This window comes from Melopsittacus undulatus, chromosome Z (assembly GCF_012275295.1).
Source record: "Melopsittacus undulatus isolate bMelUnd1 chromosome Z, bMelUnd1.mat.Z, whole genome shotgun sequence".
NCBI lineage: Eukaryota > Metazoa > Chordata > Aves > Psittaciformes > Psittaculidae > Melopsittacus > Melopsittacus undulatus.
In genome coordinates, this window is record NC_047557.1 from 2,025,584 (window position 1) to 2,041,938 (window position 16,355).

At 43.8% G+C, this 16,355-nt stretch overlaps 2 protein-coding genes across 2 annotated transcripts in view; both read left to right on the forward strand.

Annotated features, from left to right (window-relative positions):
* Nucleotides 1-114: 114 nt before the first annotated feature.
* CZH18orf32 (chromosome Z C18orf32 homolog) lies at nt 115-3,971 on the forward strand. Its single transcript, XM_005145375.3, has 4 exons — nt 115-186; nt 778-880; nt 2,286-2,537; nt 3,168-3,971. Exons 3-4 carry the CDS (start codon nt 2,310-2,312, stop codon nt 3,240-3,242), a joined length of 303 nt encoding a protein of 100 aa, XP_005145432.1. The 5' UTR covers nt 115-186; nt 778-880; nt 2,286-2,309; the 3' UTR covers nt 3,243-3,971.
* Nucleotides 3,972-8,487: 4,516 nt separating this feature from the next.
* The window catches only part of DYM (dymeclin), a 225,360-nt gene continuing 217,492 nt past the window's right edge, over nt 8,488-16,355 (forward strand). The window contains exons 1-2 of the mRNA XM_031045692.2: nt 8,488-8,508; nt 12,040-12,153. The gene's annotated coding sequence lies outside the window, so the exon portion shown is untranslated. The remainder of the gene's footprint in view (nt 8,509-12,039; nt 12,154-16,355) is intronic.

A 16,355-nucleotide genomic window follows, 5' to 3' on the forward strand; every position in this document is an offset into this window, starting at 1 on the left:
GCATCCGATTATACCGCTATCAGTGTGCAGCGCAGCGCGCATGCGCTTCTCACAGGCAGGGAGGGCACCATGTGACGTAACGCCGCCACCTCCCATTGGCTGTTGCGTCAGCCGGAAGCGAGGGGGCCGATTCCGGTGCGGCGGCGGAGGCTGAGGCGGGCGGTAGCGGTGCTCGGGTCCGCTGAGGTGAGTGCGGGCCCTACCGGACACCGCCGGGGCTGCGGCCGCTGCCCCGCTGGGGCCTTCGTGCTGTGCCTCCCTCCACACACAGCGAAAGGGGGTTCGCTGCTCCTCTGCGTTAACCGGGTGTTTCCCGGCATGCCCAGCTCTCGGTGAGGTGTGCAGCGCTTCGGTCTGAACGCTCGCCTGAGGGGCTTCACCGGGTTGGGAAGGCCCCGGTCTCCAGGCGTTACATGAACGGGGATGGGGGGAAGCTACTGCACGGAGCGGGAGGGCTGAGCTGGCCGCCGGGGCTGCAGAACCGGAACGTGTTGTGTGAATCGGCCCTTCTGGACAGCTCATCTGTGGAAAAAGGACAAACACGACCTTTTGTCTGTGCACCCTTGCGTTGTTTCCATAATAGTTAATTAACAACCGAGTTAAACATGCAAAACAAAGACCGTTTGAATTTGCCATGTCACGCATGTTCTTTCTGCTGATCCTAATGTGTATTTGTGGTGCAAAAGCTTGTATCACAAAGAAATAAGCCAGCTATTAAAATGTGACCATTTGCCTATTATTCTTTTTTTTTCCCCCTAAAAATTGCCTGCTAACCAGGCCACAGAGCACCACTAAACCGCAGAAGAACCTCATGAACGGAACTGTGCTATCTTAGGACCAGTGTTACACTTCCAGAGGCTTCCTTTTCCATCTGGCACAGGTATGATGTACTTTTCAGCTGGTATCTTGACATGAAGTGGCTCCACAGAAGCTTGCTGTTGCCTCGAGTGCAGGCTGAGGTGTTCCCTACAGGCATATTTGTCAGCTGGTGGATATACCTGCAATACCCTGCTGGAAATTTGGTATCTGGCACAAGGAGTAGCTGAAATGTCTTTCTTAATGGCTTTAATGGATGAGTTCATCCACATTGTTTTGTATTCCTGGTTTTGGGAGAGGGAGAATGATTTATTGTCTGATAGTTCATCTGATGGTACAGAACTAGTGTGGGATAAAAGGGATTCCACCAAGTGCAAGGTCCTGCCCCTGGGTTGAGGCAGTCCCAAGCACAATCACAGGCTGGGGAAGACTGGATGGAGCAGCCCTGAGAAACACTTGGAGATGTTGGGTGAGCAGAAGCTCCCCATGACCTGACGTCATTGAGTGCTTGAGCCCAGAACCCCTCCATGTGCTGGGCTGCACCCCCAGAGTGTGAGCAGCAGCTCAGGGAGGGGATCCTGCCCCTCTGCTGTGCTCTGGGGAGACCCCCCCTGCAGCCCTGATCCAGCTCTGGGGCAGCAGCACAGAGAGCTGGGCTGGGGCAGCCTGGAGGAGAGAAGGCTCCTGAAGGGGAGACCTTAAAGGAGCTCCAGTGCCTAAAGGGGCTGCAGGAAAGCTGGAGAGGGGCTTGGGACAAGGGCCTGTAGGGACAGGCCAAGGGGAATGGCTTGAACCTGACACAACAGGGGAGACTGAGATGAGCTCTTAGGCAGAAGCTGTTCCCTGTGAGGGTGCTGAGGCGCTGGCACAGGGTGCCCAGAGAAGCTGTGGCTGCCCCATCCCTGGCAGTGTTCAAGGCCAGGTTGGACACAGGGGCTTGGAGCAGCTGCTCCAGTGGAAGGGGTCCCTGCCCGTTGTAGGGGTTGGAGCTGGAGGAGCTTTAAGGTCCCTTCTGACCCAAAAGATTCCATGATTCTATGATACCGTCCTTTTCTCAAGTCCTGACTAGGATCCTGTTGCAGTTTCCCACCCATCTGTCCTTCAGTAGCAGCACACTGTTTGATGGACCAGATTCCTGCCATTTAATTTCACCTTTGGTTTTGTGTGGTTTAAGCAAAAGCTTTTATTTTCTGTATTTTTTTTCTAAGTTCCTGCTATGGGACTGATGAATTAATAACGAGCTTTTATTTTTCGTAATGCTGAGAATGTCTTGTTCAGAACTTTATAACATTGTAACACACAGCATTTTTGAATCCAGAACAATAATTAAATAAGGTTAAACAATTCTATATCTAAAGTGTCTTTCATACATTAATATCAGCTACAGTCTTTATTCTTTAAAGACTATTTTCTTATCTCACAGCATACAGCCTTGTCATCCTAAGTTGTTTTTCTTTTCCCCTCTCCAGCTTTGTCACAAACAAGAGGAAGCCATGGTGTGCATTCCCTGTATTGTCATTCCTGTTCTCCTCTGGGTCTACAAGAAATTCCTTGAGCCCTATATCTATCCTGTCATCGCACCGTTCGTGAAGCGTGTATGGCCCAAGAAAGCTGTGCAAGAAACAACAGCCACAAAAGAAGGTCAAGGAGGCAGCACTGGGAATCCAAGGGCACCTTCAGCCATGAAAAGAGATCAGGAGGATGACTCTGGAATTTATAAAGTAAGATTAATGCATTCAGCTAGCTGGGGATTAAAAGTGCCTGGCGATAGTTCAGGGTGGGCACCATGGAAGGGTAAATGGTTGTTGTTTAAGTGTTTTTATGGCTAGTTTCTTAGCAAAGGGAGGTAGTGGCAGGAATACAGCTAGGAATAGTTGCTTCAGCTATTTGGTAGGTCTTGAAAGGACAGGAAATGCACCTGTTTTGTGAAACAGCTTAGTTAGTTTATTACTATTTTAAATGACTGACTATTCTTTGAGCGAAGGAGGAAGTCAAATAACAAGTACATCACACCAGATACATGAAGCAGAACTAAAAAAACCCTCCTCAGCCAGCTCTTTTACTTGCAATATGGGAAAATGTTTGGTGTGTGTAAATTGTGCATTTATTATTTATCTTCTCTAACAAAATGCAAAGATTTGCATCTGTTACTTCTGCCTTTTTTCCTCCCTCCTGAAGCAGTAATGATATGTAAATCTAAAGAGAAACCTCTGTTCCAGTTCTTGCTGCAGATTTCTTCAGGATCTCCTCTGCCCTTGCTCCTGAAAGCCATTTCCATTACCAGCTGTTACTGTTCCAGGTGCAAAGTCCCTTTTTGACATCCCATTAATGATGCTTTCTTTTATTTGCAGTTTGAAAGTAATGGCGTTGCAAATGGAATCGCTGCAAAAAGATCCACAGAAGTTTCCGACAAGAAAGCGGATTAGAGGAATTAATTCATAATTTATTCGCTTGTGTCCAATATGAACTGGTAATATTGCTCCCACTTTGAGACATTTTTCTTTGCACGTTTTAGCTGAATAAACTTCCCTTAGCACTCACAGAAGATCTCTTTCGCCACTCAAATGGCAGCTAGCACATTTCTTAACTGAAAACGTTTAAAAACTGAAGTTCTTTGTTTTCCTTGCTGGAACTACTTTTTATCTATAATTGATTTGGTGTGATTAGAGTTTAGATTCAGTAACTTATGACTAAGTCAAGCTTGGAAGATAAATTTATCGTAACATCTTAGTTTCTTTCACTGCTAGTGCAGTACTTAAGGCTTTCACCTTGAAAAGTAGACCTGCTCTTGCTTGCTAAAGAGCCATGAATTGCATTGTGGCAGAAGCATCATCTTTAATCAGAGTTCAGATTTTTCATGTTAAATCTGTGGATGAGCTAAAGGAATTATGCTACACGCAGAGTTTACTTAGCTTGCTAAAAGCAGAAAGTCTTGATTTCATACTTCCATTAATTGTTTTCCTTGAAACAGTGTGCCTTTCTTTCCTGAAGGGGATCAGCAGGGGCATGATGAAGGAAGTTGTGGCATTGTATTCTGTTGCAGTGGTTTAAAATGGTGCAGTTCTATCTTAAAAGAACCTAAACAAGCAAACATCCAATTAAAATCTCTTCAGTGTGCTTGTGGAAGTTGAATGATAATAAACCAGGATTGTATTTGAAAGTAGGTTACTTCACACAGTTGTTCTTAGGCTTCTGAGCTACAAATATCTAAAGTGGTAGCAAAATCTTCGAAAACTTGGAGACAGGCTGCAGGCTGAAGGAGATCATAAAACTACTGACTTTGGGATAGAGAAAGTGAACTAGCGAGGTCCAGCTTTGCCTCTTCCTGGGAAGATGTGTTTTGTAACAGACCTGCCTCCCAGCATGGTACTGTAGCTGTGAAGTGGTTTAGATGCCCCTGTGCTCAGTAAGGAAATGATAGTTCTTGCTTTGTCCTCTCTGCTAAACCAGAGCATTCCCTGGAATCATAGAATCATAGAATAGTTAGGGTTGGAAAGGACCTCAAGATCATCCCGTTCCAATTTCCCTGCCATGGGCAGGGACACCTCACACTAAACCGTATCACCCAAGGCTTCATCCAACCTGGTCTTGAACACTGCTAGGGATGGAGCATTCACTACCTCCCTGGGCAACCCATTCCAGTACCTCTCCACCCTAACAGTAAAGAATTTCTTCCTTATATCCACTCTAAACCTCTGCTGTTTAAGTTTCAACCCGTTACCCCTTGTCCTGTCACTACAGTCCCTAATGAACAGTCCCTCACCAGCATCCCTGTAGGCACCTACAAAACCATTTTGGCCATTCTGGTTTTACCATTTTCCCAAAAGTATGTTTAAAAAGGCATATATGTAATCTTTGAACTGTCCCTGAGGTCAGGTCTTGTTCTTGTGACCACATTTCCTCCTAGAAGATAATTATTCTGAAGACTCACTTGATGCCAGCCAAATGCCTGTATTGTGTCCTGATGGTACCTGGTTTTGTCAGGTCTTTGGGCCCCTGTTGTTACACCATTAATCGTGTAATGAGATGAATTGCAGAAACCTAGTAAGCTGTTGCCTAATAACTGTTTGCTGTCTCTTAATGAGCTAGTCTTAGGAAGTGAATTTGGTATTGCTGTTTAACGAGCTTTTGCAGCATCCTTGGAACGTTACCCCCATGTGATCAGCTACAGCTTTCTCCTAGACTGGTGAAGTTCCTGCTCTTTGTGGTATGGAAACCTGGTTTTATTATCGTCAGTATGCACAGATGGTGTAAATCATACAATAAAAGATACCAATACTAAATGTACACTCCAGTAACTTCTCATGGGTGTTGTTATGTGGATTGTGTAGTAGAAATGACAGGGATTGGAAAGTGGAAGTCAGGGAATTGTGCCTGTTTCCAGTTGTTTTTTGTGCTCTGTGTTTGAATATTTCACTCATATTGTTGCAATGAATCATAACCATATCCATCCAGCCATCCCAACCCTATCCATCATAATTTCACCTGGTAAAGTGTGGATGTAATTTCTGCTGTGGTGGATTGGGTTTTCTAAACAAATCAACCACCTCCTCACCGCAAACAATAAATTCCTCTGTCAAAACTCATGCTCTAAATCTGAAAACTTGGAACTTCTATCTTAAATCACCTTGTGATGAGAAAGGTGTAAACTGCCTGAGAAAGGCACTCCAGAGCTGAGGTCAGGCACAGCACCTTTCAAAGGGCTGGAGAAGTGAGTCCTTGCAGCTGAACTTGAGTTCTTGCATTGCCGAGATTGTCCCTTGTGCAGTGTTTCTTGTCCCAGGGCAGGTAACCTTAGCCACTGTTGTGAAATGCTGGGCACCTCATAAACAGGCCCAAGTTTTGGGGTAATAAATTCACCTCTAGCAGCTGCGAACACAACAGAAAGTAGAACAAGAGCTGTGGTGGGACTCTTTGTCAGTGTATGCGGTTGATTATGAAGTGTGCATAATTAATTATTTGGGTTATGATTATACAAGGAAGTGCTTCAGACAGTAACAGGGAAAATAAACTGTATGGTAAATCAGACTGCAGGCTGATTGAGGCTTCTAGTTTTGTGCTATTTGAACACCAGTTTCACCACTACTGGAGAGACTGCATAAAGCAAAATGGGCAGATAATGCAAGTAAAATTGCACAATTTGTGCTTTCTGAGGTGGTGTTTTGGTGCTTCTGTTAGCTGCAGTTTAACACTCACAGGAGTAATCTACATCACAAAACCTTCCAGAATGAGGCACTTCACTGGGAGTGTGTCAGGAGATTTGTGCAGCAACTCTTCTGTTCCTGTAATTTTCCAAGAACAGGTCCATAATCCTGTTGTGTGTTGTGAATAGTAAAAAGCAGAGGAACTTGCCGAGCCTGGGAAGGGTGCAGGAGATCATCTGCTGGGAGACAAAGAAGTGCACAAAGCCTTGAGAAAAGTAAGTAGGCAGAGATTAAGGAAATCCTCACACAAGAGAACAATATAAAGTAAAATGTAATTTAACTGAGAAAAACTGCATATATTCATTACTAAAAGCAAGGTTTACAAAAGGGCCTAGGCACCTAATGATGGCAGTGGACATCTACTAAGATTTATGAGACTGGGGAACAGCTTCATTTATGCCAAAGACCTTTAGGGAATGGCAGTGTAGGAATCTTTAGGTACTAGAGTTCTGCAGATCTAGTCCTAAGGTCTTCAGCATTAAAGCTGTCTGGTCTTATCTGAATACTATGGACGACGAAACAATACTATTTGAAAATATTTGAAAAATTATTCAAATCAACTAATTTAGAATACTGTTTTTCTTCATAGGAAGGTCTAGATGTGATATGATAACTTCTATGTGCTGGTTTGTATAGATAGCTGACTGCCAGAGACATGGATTTTATTGAAGTACACCTTAAAAAATCCAGCAAGTATATGTAAAAAATTCTTAAATAGAACTTGAGAAACTTTTATGTTGCTGATTATTTTGATGGGCCTGATTTCTGCAAGCAAAGGAAATTCTGGCAGGTTGAATTGAATGGGATCAGCCTCCAAGGATGTCTAAGCTGACAACCAGTTCTGTGGAAAATGATCTTTATTCAGATGTGCTCACAGAACACAGTTAAGTTCTATCTGCAAAGCTGATCTAATGACAGGAGCACAATATGCTGTCATTACCCGAATGCAGCAATCACGCCCCAGCCCTGTGGGAGCTGCTGGGCATGCTGCTGAGTTTAAGTCCTTGGAGTCGTTCCTCCTTGATTTCTGCACAATGCGGAACATGATTGCTGACAGAGCAGTCTTTTCAGAGGCTGCAGGTAAAGGAAATGACAAGAAACTCAATTTACACTTTAGATTAACTAAATCTGCCTTCAATGAGAACTAATTGTTTCATTAAACTGAATGACATGAAAGAAGAGATTATCTTCCCTGTGCAGTTTTCTGATTGTTGGAACATGCTCACTGAACCAAACTGTGTTTTGTGTTTCACAGCCTGTCATTACTTCTGCTTTGCACTGAACCTGACTGCAGCAGTTTAATTGAAATGGCCTAGAACACTGTGCCTCTCTTGCTTTAGAAGTGGTTTTCAATCATATTGCTCCATCTTTCATTGTATTTGAAACATCACTTGAAATGTTGTGGAGTGTTTACATGTAGGCAGATGTAGCAATACTTGTATTTCAACTCCTTTGTGCACACAGTCCTACCTGTTCTGTAGCCACTCTGTTGGCTCTGCATGGTTTTTATTACTGTGGCAGTCTGATAAAACACCATATGAACATGAGTGCAAACACTGCGCCAAGATATTTGCTTTACGTGGCAATGTGTATGCAGTACTTGCGCCCCACCTTTGCATATATGCTGTTGGCTCACACAGCCCAGTTACAGGTGTGTGTAAGAACTGGGCTGCATATTTAGCATCCCTCCCCATGATAATGGGATTATCCTCTGGGCTGGTCATACTGGGAAAGGTTTCCCATTTGAAAGAGCCATTGGGCATTTATAGAACCAGCACAAAAACCACTTTGGAGATCATTGCACCACTGAGTGCTTGGTGTTGAAGGGACCTTAAAGCCCATCCAGTTCCAACCCCTGCCACGGTCAGGGACACCTTCCACTGGAGCAGCTGCTCCAAGCCCCTGTGTCCAACCTGGCCTTGAGCACTGCCAGGGATGGGGCAGCCACAGCTTCTCTGGGCACCCTGTGCCAGCGCCTCAGCACCCTCACAGGGAACAGCTTCTGCCTAAGAGCTCAGCTCAGTCTCCCCTGTTCTGTCAGGTTCAAGCCATTCCCCTTGGCCTGTCCCTACAGGCCCTTGTCCCAAGCCCCTCTCCAGCTTTCCTGCAGCCCCTTTAGGCACTGGAGCTGCTCTCAGGTGTCCCCTTCAGGAGCCTTCTCTTGTCCAGGCTGCCCCAGCCCAGCTCTCTCAGCCTGGCTCCAGAGCAGAGCTGCTCCAGCCCTCGCAGCAGCTCCATGGCCTCCTCTGTCCAGAGGCAGCAGCGCTGGCTGGCACAGGGTGCCCAGAGCAGCTGTGGCTGCCCCATCCCTGGCAGTGTTCAAGGCCAGGTTGGACACAGGGGCTTGGAGCAGCTGCTCCAGTGCCGTGCTCCCCACACGGGACTACACTTCCCGGCATGCCCTGCGCAGCATCGTTTCACTCTCCCTGCCGACCACTGCGCATGCGCGGCGCTGCGCGTTGGCGACGTGGAAGGCCGGGCGCGGACGGTGGGTACGGGCAACGGCAGCGGCGGGGGGCGCGCGGGGCCCTGAGGGGAGCGGAGCGGGGCCGGGGGACGCGCGGAGGCCGCAGTCGGTACCGGGCCGGGCCCGCGGTACCGGCCGCCTCCTGCCCTGCGGTGCGAGCGGACGGGGTAAGCGGGGCCTCGGCGGTGCCTCCGGGCCCGGCCCGCGGCATGGGGTGGGTGCCGGTGGGTGAGGAGGAAGGTGCCAGCCGTCCTCAGGGTGCCGGTTGTCCCTTGTCGCGGCTCCCACCGCTCCCTGTGGCGGTGGAGGGGCTGCGGCGATGCGGGAGCGCTCAGCACTGAATTCACGGCGCTGCCGGTGTCCGCTCATGGGCAGCGGCCACGCTGTTTCCCCCCTACCCTCCTTGGTCTCCGGAGGTCCCTCAGGGCTGCGACTGTCGCCTCAGTGCAGGCGTCAGAGCGGGTAGGGGAGCGTGCTCCCCGCATTGCTGGTGTTGCGCTCTTCACGACGCTTATTATTCATGAAAACAGTGTAAAATGTCGTGTTTTCCATTCTTATTTTCGGAGCCGGAGGGTTGCAGTGTCCAGGGGTTGTTTCTGCAGTGTAACGGGTCTGCTCAGGCGCCCTGTGCCTCGTGGTCATTCATGGCTGTTTGTTTTCATTCCTCCCAGGGGCAATAATTAGCAAGAGTGGGGAATGGCTTAGCTGAAAAGAGTGTTTTTACCTTAACAGGTACCAGGGTTTGTCTCGTATGCTGTCACACCAGGCAATTAATAATTGGTAATTAACTCTACCTGGACCAAATTGACCTCAAGCAGGAGCTGGTAGCAAGAACTGTTATAATTCTATATATAAATGCCCCATCCCTGGCAGTGTTCAAGGGCAGGTTGGACAGTGCTTGGAGCAACTTGCTCTAGTGGAAAGTGTTCCGGCCCATGGCAGGAGTTGGAACTGGGTGACCTTTGAGGTCCCTTCCAACCCAAACCTCTCTCTAATTCTATGTTCCTATGATTCTAGAATTGTTATTATTAGTGTTTAATCTTTCGCACCAAGTGTAGCAAGGCTGTAATCTCATTTCTTCTATTGCATGCACTGAGGGATAATATGCTGGGCTGCAGTTACAATCATTTGAGGTATTTATCCAAGTAAGTAGGTTGTTAATATTTCCCCTGATGGGCACTTTCTCAGTGCGGGGGAGCAGAAAGGAGCTCCTGGGTGATCGGTTCTGGTTTCCTAACACAGGCTGCTGGGTTGTGCAATCCCCCATTTAGTCCATTCCCAACTAAAAGCCGTTGAAGCTGGGCTGATGTGATTCTGGGCAACCTGGTCTAGATGAAGACGTCCCTGCTCATTGCAGGGTGCTTGGACTGGATGAGCTTTGAGAGTTCCTTCCATCCCAAGCTAATCTGTGATTCTATGAACTTGCTCCATTTGGTGTGAGTTAAAATGTGCCCTTCCTCCTTAAATTGCCAGGAGCTCAGGGAGGCCACATTCCATCCTCTCCTTGGGTTGTTTTCTCTTTTCATGTTGCTGCTGCATCAGCAGAAGCCCATGGACAGCTCTCTCATCTGGCTGAAGCAACCATCAGCTCCTTCTCTTCTTATCCTGTGCTGTCTTTTAGTAGCACTGCTTCTAATGCTTAATATTTTATGATATGTTCAGTAGGAAAGTATTTATAGCAAATTCATAACAAATTTAGGTGGCTCTGATGCTTCCAGCAATTTTTATCAGGTGAATAGGAAGATCCCAGCACATTTTTAACATGCCGAAGACTGACAGAAGATATTAGAAAGTAAGAAATTGTGTTGGGTGGCTGGTGAGCTGATATCAAAGTGCATGGTTAAAGGTGATAATGATATTTCTTCTAAGTGTATTCTGTAGAGTGGAAAACCCACTGCACCTTGTGATAATTGCACACTTTGGCAAATGTAATTTTATTTGCAGCAGACTCTGGAGATAGGTGAGATAAATCATGATGTGTCGTATCATGTAAAATTATGTATACATGCAAAACAGATTTGGCCTTCTGTATAATGTGCTTTTTGTGCTCTAGGTAGATTTTTATCTGTGAGAGACAGTTAAAGCAGAGACAAATAGCTCTGTTGGAAAAATATGCATAATGCCCAATTGTGGGAAGAATACAGATGCCAAAATAATTGTGTAAGCTTTGAAATACAGCAAAATCTACCAGTATAAAAAAAATGCAGACTTTTTAATGAACTTCTAAGCATCTTTTTGAAGCTTAAAAAGAGTTTGGTTTATTTTTCCTTTTTAAACATCATTTTGGCCATTACACAAGTTTTATTTATGTCTGAGAGTGAAATAGGGAGAAAATCTTAAGTACCTGTAACAGTAATTTTGCCATCCCTTCCATAAAAAGATAACTGTACCAAACCACTAGCTATGTAGATTTATTAAATCTTGTTAAGTTTAGCATGACTTGTGTCATATCCAACCCAGCTGCCCATTTTAATTATGTTAGTAAATTAATGAATTACTAGAGGTTCTTTTTTTTAAGTATATTTAGTGATTATTAAAAAATAAAGTGGGGGCAAATTCTTCGATAATCGTAAAACATTTTCATAACAAACAAAATTTTCAGCACTAAAATCCAGAATAGATTATGTAGTCTGCGTAAAACTGCTTTTAAAAACCATTGCTATATATATGGTAACAAAAGTGTTAACTTTATACGATAACTTTATAGTTAACTTTATATAACAAAAGTTAACTTTATAGTTCCAGTACAGCAGCAGGAATGTCACTGGTGAGGGCAAATGAAGCCTTTAAAGAAATACCTGGCTACTACAAAGAGCAGGATTAGTGTTTGAATTTACACTGCTTGAAACTCTTGAAAATTATAGTATGTACCTGTAGTAGTTGTTTAACAGGTGGAGAAAAGTGGAGCCTTTTACACAGTGCTTGCCCAGCCTTCCTCCCTTCTAATGGCGCTTTGCTAATCAAATTAAAGAAATTATCTCTGCATGTCTTCCAGAAAACACTTGCTGTGTTCGAGTTCTGACATTTACTTGGCATGTAAGAGTGAGGATAGAGGTAATTTTATTTCTTTAATTGCCCCCACACCACCTCTCCATCCCGCTATGACAGGATGTGTTTCTGAAACTGGTGCTGTCATTTCACTCTCAAATTGATAGGCTGGGAGCAGTAATTTAATAAAATGCTATGACTGGAATTATGTAGGAGGTCAGGAAAAGGATCTTTACAGTTTTTTGCAGGTTAAAATTTTTGTTAGTTCCTGACAAATTTTAGAGGCTTTTGAAGCTTCAGGGAGGTTTAGCCACAGGTGTTGTGTTTTAGTGTGGGAGTGTAATTAGCAGCATTAGAAATGGTCAAAATTAAGAGTCCCTAACAGATCTTGTGGAATTTTATATTGAACTTTATAATGAATTCATAAATTGTATATTTCATTTCATGATGAACTAAAGATGTGTTTTGTTGAATGTGTGTAAATTAGACAAAGGAGTACTTAAATGCTATAAATGCTTATTTACTTGTAAAAGTTAAATAAAGGCTCTCTGAACTTCCTAACAGGTGTCTGTGGGATTTGCATCCTGTCTGGAAAAGCTTCTTCAGGAGGTTTGGTACATTTCTGCTGTCTTGCCTCTGACAAAGCATTGTGAGTGAGGGGAGAGAGGTAAATAAGAGGTAAATCAATTGTGTGACTTAATGGATTTCTACCCCACTTAATGGGTATGTGTTAATATAAGGGCTGATACATGGTGGGTGGAAAGACCACAGTTTTGGGGTTTAGGTCTTCAAAACAAGATTATTATTTACCAGACAGATTTCCTTATTGGTGACCAGTGCCATAATGTAACATTTTCATGTTTTTTACAGCGGTGTGCTTCAGATGTTTTTGTTCTCAGGCAAAAGGTTGAAGCAGTAAGAAGGAATGGTATTTTTTGGTCAAGTGTTTTTTGATCTTGTATAACTTTAGAGAGAGGCAGTTTGGGCAAGGTTTTGATGGTGTTTTTCCCCTGTGAGTCAGTAGTTCCATTTGGGGACAAGACTCTGAAGGTAACCAGTGATGGTGGCAATAGTACATCTGAAATAAGCTATTTTGAGATTAGTAAACAGGCATTTCCTTAGTGATCGAAATCAGGAGATTTGATCACCACAACAGTAACCTGTTACTTAGTGATTATATGGAAAATATGTATTAGGCTCTTGGGATGGCACTGGGAAAATACATAAGGTATACATCTTAGTCTCATTTGTAGAATTTAGGTTTTCATTTTTCTGTCACCTCCTTTCCAGAACACTTTCTGTCAAACTCTGAGATTACCATTGGGTGAACTGGCAAAGACACAGGTGATTTATAGCATCTGTTGTTGAGCAGTTTGGTCAGCAACCACAAGATCCAATTTCTCCTGCTCATATACCATATCACATTTCTTCTGCTTGACATACATCTAACCAAAAAGGTCTTGAAAAATCCCTTCTTCAGCTGTGAGCAGAACAACTGTCCTGTAGGTGGGATATGAAGTGAGCAGATTGTGCTCTTCAGAATTAGGCTTTTATTGACGACTGACTCCTACATAAAATTGTGTGGGAAAGGAACTGGAGCAGAAAACACAGGATCATCACTGGTTTTTGCAGCTGCTGTTCGTCTTCCCTATGAGTGGCCTTCTTTGCCTGCAGTAATTCTATCAAGATTAATCACTTCTGCTATGTGCAGGACTCTTTAGGCTTCAGTGGAACATGTAAGGACCACACTAATGTCACTGCAGTGCTGCTCTTGCTGCAGAAGAGGAAGGCACTAGAACAAGTTACAGGAGGATGAAAAAAGATGCTGTGTTTGTTCATCCAGCAGACTAAAGAGTGGTCAAGTCAAATGATTTTTATTGGGAGCTAAAGACCTGAAGATGGCATTTTCTTTATTTTTCTTGTACTTAAGCATTTAGTGGACCACTTCATAATTGTGTTGTATTTATTAACTGCTGATCAAAAGTACATCTATCCTCAGGTATTGAGCTTTACAGAAACACACTTTGGTACCTGGTGAATGGTTAGTGTCCTGTGATGCAGAAAAATGTAATTTAAAAGATTGTAGACATAATGGAGACTTTAATGACCTCAGACAGAAACTATCAAACTTGACAGAGTGTGAAAAATAGTGGGTAGAGGAAAAATAAAGATATTTCTAGATAGTCTTTAAATAGACAACTTGAACAATATCTTGAAAGGTATAAAAGATGGTATTTACCTCCAGGTGGCAAAACCAGGTTCCCTTATGGTCAACCAGGTTCTCTTAAAAGAGGAGTTATGTTGTATTTTTCACAAAAATAGCTTGTCTCCTGCACAAAACCATTTATTTTTTCTCTTTTTTGGGGGGTCACCGTATGTGCCTGAACACTTTCAGTCTGGAAGATTAAGGAGTATGGGTAGAGGGAACTGGAGAAAGGAGTGGCTGCCAAACACGCATCAGAAAAGGGGAGGAAAATTACAAGTCAGTGCAGTGAAAAGTAAAATAAGCACAGTCTTTCCTGCAATAGTCATTAACTTAAAATCAGTAGGAAGCATTTTTAATTTGTAGTCATGAAGGATGCATTAATTGTGCTCTGAAGTCTCCCAAGCTGCTTGGTTGTAAGTGGCTGGCATATAAAAGAATGTGAATTCTCAGTAGTGGATTGACTGCAATTGATGATTGCCAGGCATTAAGTTTTAGCTCAAATATTTTGACTCATTAACATGCTTTAAAAGCAGAGATTGTTTCAGTGCTTTTCTTTGATTCAAAAAGGCAAAATTTCCTAAATTCTGAGGCTTGTGAAGATTTTTCCTTCCCCCCTCAAGTTCCTGTTACAGGCACAAATTCTTATTGCTGTGTATTTCTGCATCATCACTTTTCTTTAGAAAAATGTTACCAATTTAATTGGTAAACCCTAAATTCATATGCTTTTGTACCTCATTTTGGGGTATGAATGATCTCTTGCTGTGAGTGAAATATAGGTATGACTGCTTTTTATCTATGAAGAAGGATCAAGTCACATCTCTTGTGTGTTCTTTTGCCTCAGCCTCACTAACAACACCAAAACAATTCCCCAAGCATGTACAGTGGAATAAACACTTTGTATGCAGGGAAAGCTACAAAGCCATCCTTTTTAAGGGAGGGAGCAGTGTCACTTTGCTTTTCAGATACCTACCTGCATGGTTCAGTGATTTAACTGCAATTTAAATTATGGGGTCTGTTGACTGTTGCCTTCTTTTCTGGAAGTTGGCAGGAAGCAACTACAGATGATTTAGGGAAGAGAAACTCTAGTCTAGCTGCTGATATCAAATCTCTTTGGTTTTCCAGTATCAGTGCTTATTTAATAGGAGCTTTTGGAGCAAGTCCAGAGGAGGCCACGGAGATGCTGCTAAGGCTGGAGAAGCTCCGCTCTGGAGGCAGGCTGAGAGAGCTGGGCTGGGGCAGCCTGGACAAGAGAAGGCTCCAGGGACACTATGGAGAAGCTTCCAGGCATTAGGCAGAAGCTGTTCCCTGTGAGGGTTCTGAGGCACTGGCACAGGGTGCCCAGAGAAGCTGTGGCTGCCCCATCCATGGCAGTGTTCAAGGCCAAGTTGGACACAGGGGCTTGGAGCAGCTGCTCTAGTGGAAGGTGTCCCTGCCCATGATGGGGCTGGAACTGGATGAGCTCTAAGGTCCCTTCCAACCCAAACCAGTCTGGGATTCTGTGATCCTGTGATTTCTATCCCAGAGGGTTGTGTTGCTTCACTGATGGACAGAAATAACACCTCTTTCGTCAGAAAGTTTCTGCAGTCTTTGGGATGTGAAGAAACGTGGCATAGGATTGGCAAAGCCGAGGTGCAGAGGGGTGAGGATTAAAACAGTGGGTGCAGGTGCTTGCTGAGATCAGCTTGGAGTTATCCAATCTCCTGTCTTCAGTTTGATTCCCTCTCTTTCATTGGGCCTGGAGATGTTTTGAGAGATTTTGTGTCTTGCCTGGAAAATGGCAATATTTTAATCGGAATAAATCTATCATTTGGGAATACAGAAATGGGCTAGTGAGTTGCAATAGCTGGTTTGCTGGGTTTGAGGATGTTAATAAAGGCATCAAAAGAAGCAGGGCTTCTGGTTTACTGCAGCTTTCCCTGTCCTAGTAAAGCAGGATAAAATAAATTAAACAGATGCTTCCTGTGAACAAACGTGAGGGCTGCACAGCTACTGTAGACTGCTGACTGATCCTGCACGTGAATATACATCTGCAAGATGTAACTTAGGTTTTGTCAGACTGTTCTTTATCTTATGATGCTGTATGCGTTTATGAGTTGTGTAGGTGTGTGTTGTGTGTGATACTTAGCCCACAAAGCATTTGATCCTTAGGTATTGCCCTAGGTTCAGGTATAAATATTATTGTCATATAAATGAATAGACAGAATTGAAATACATTGTGTGGACTGTAAAATTCAAATATTGGAGCTGAATAATACCTATTGTTAATGTAACTTCTGTTATGTGGAGAGCAGTATATATATATATATATTGCAGTGATCTTATAACTGTGGGGGAAGTTTTATGTTAGGATTTTGTGGGATGTTTTAATGTCTTATGGGTGAAAGATGATCTGAAACCTGAAGTTCTTGGAAGCAAATAGGGATCTGCCAAAAGCCTCAGTGCAGCAGCTTTGGTAATACTTGAATAAGCAGCATTACATCTCAAGTGTTCTCATCTTTACAGTGGCATTGACTGCTTTGCTGGAAAGGAGAACAATTTCCATTAATTTTAGTTTATAAAGCAGCAAACTATGAAGGTAACCAAGTGCTGTTATGTATGGAAATTAAACTTTTTAGGTTTTCAAACGTATAATAGCATCACTTAATTTATTTTAATATGGTTGTGTTAAAGACCC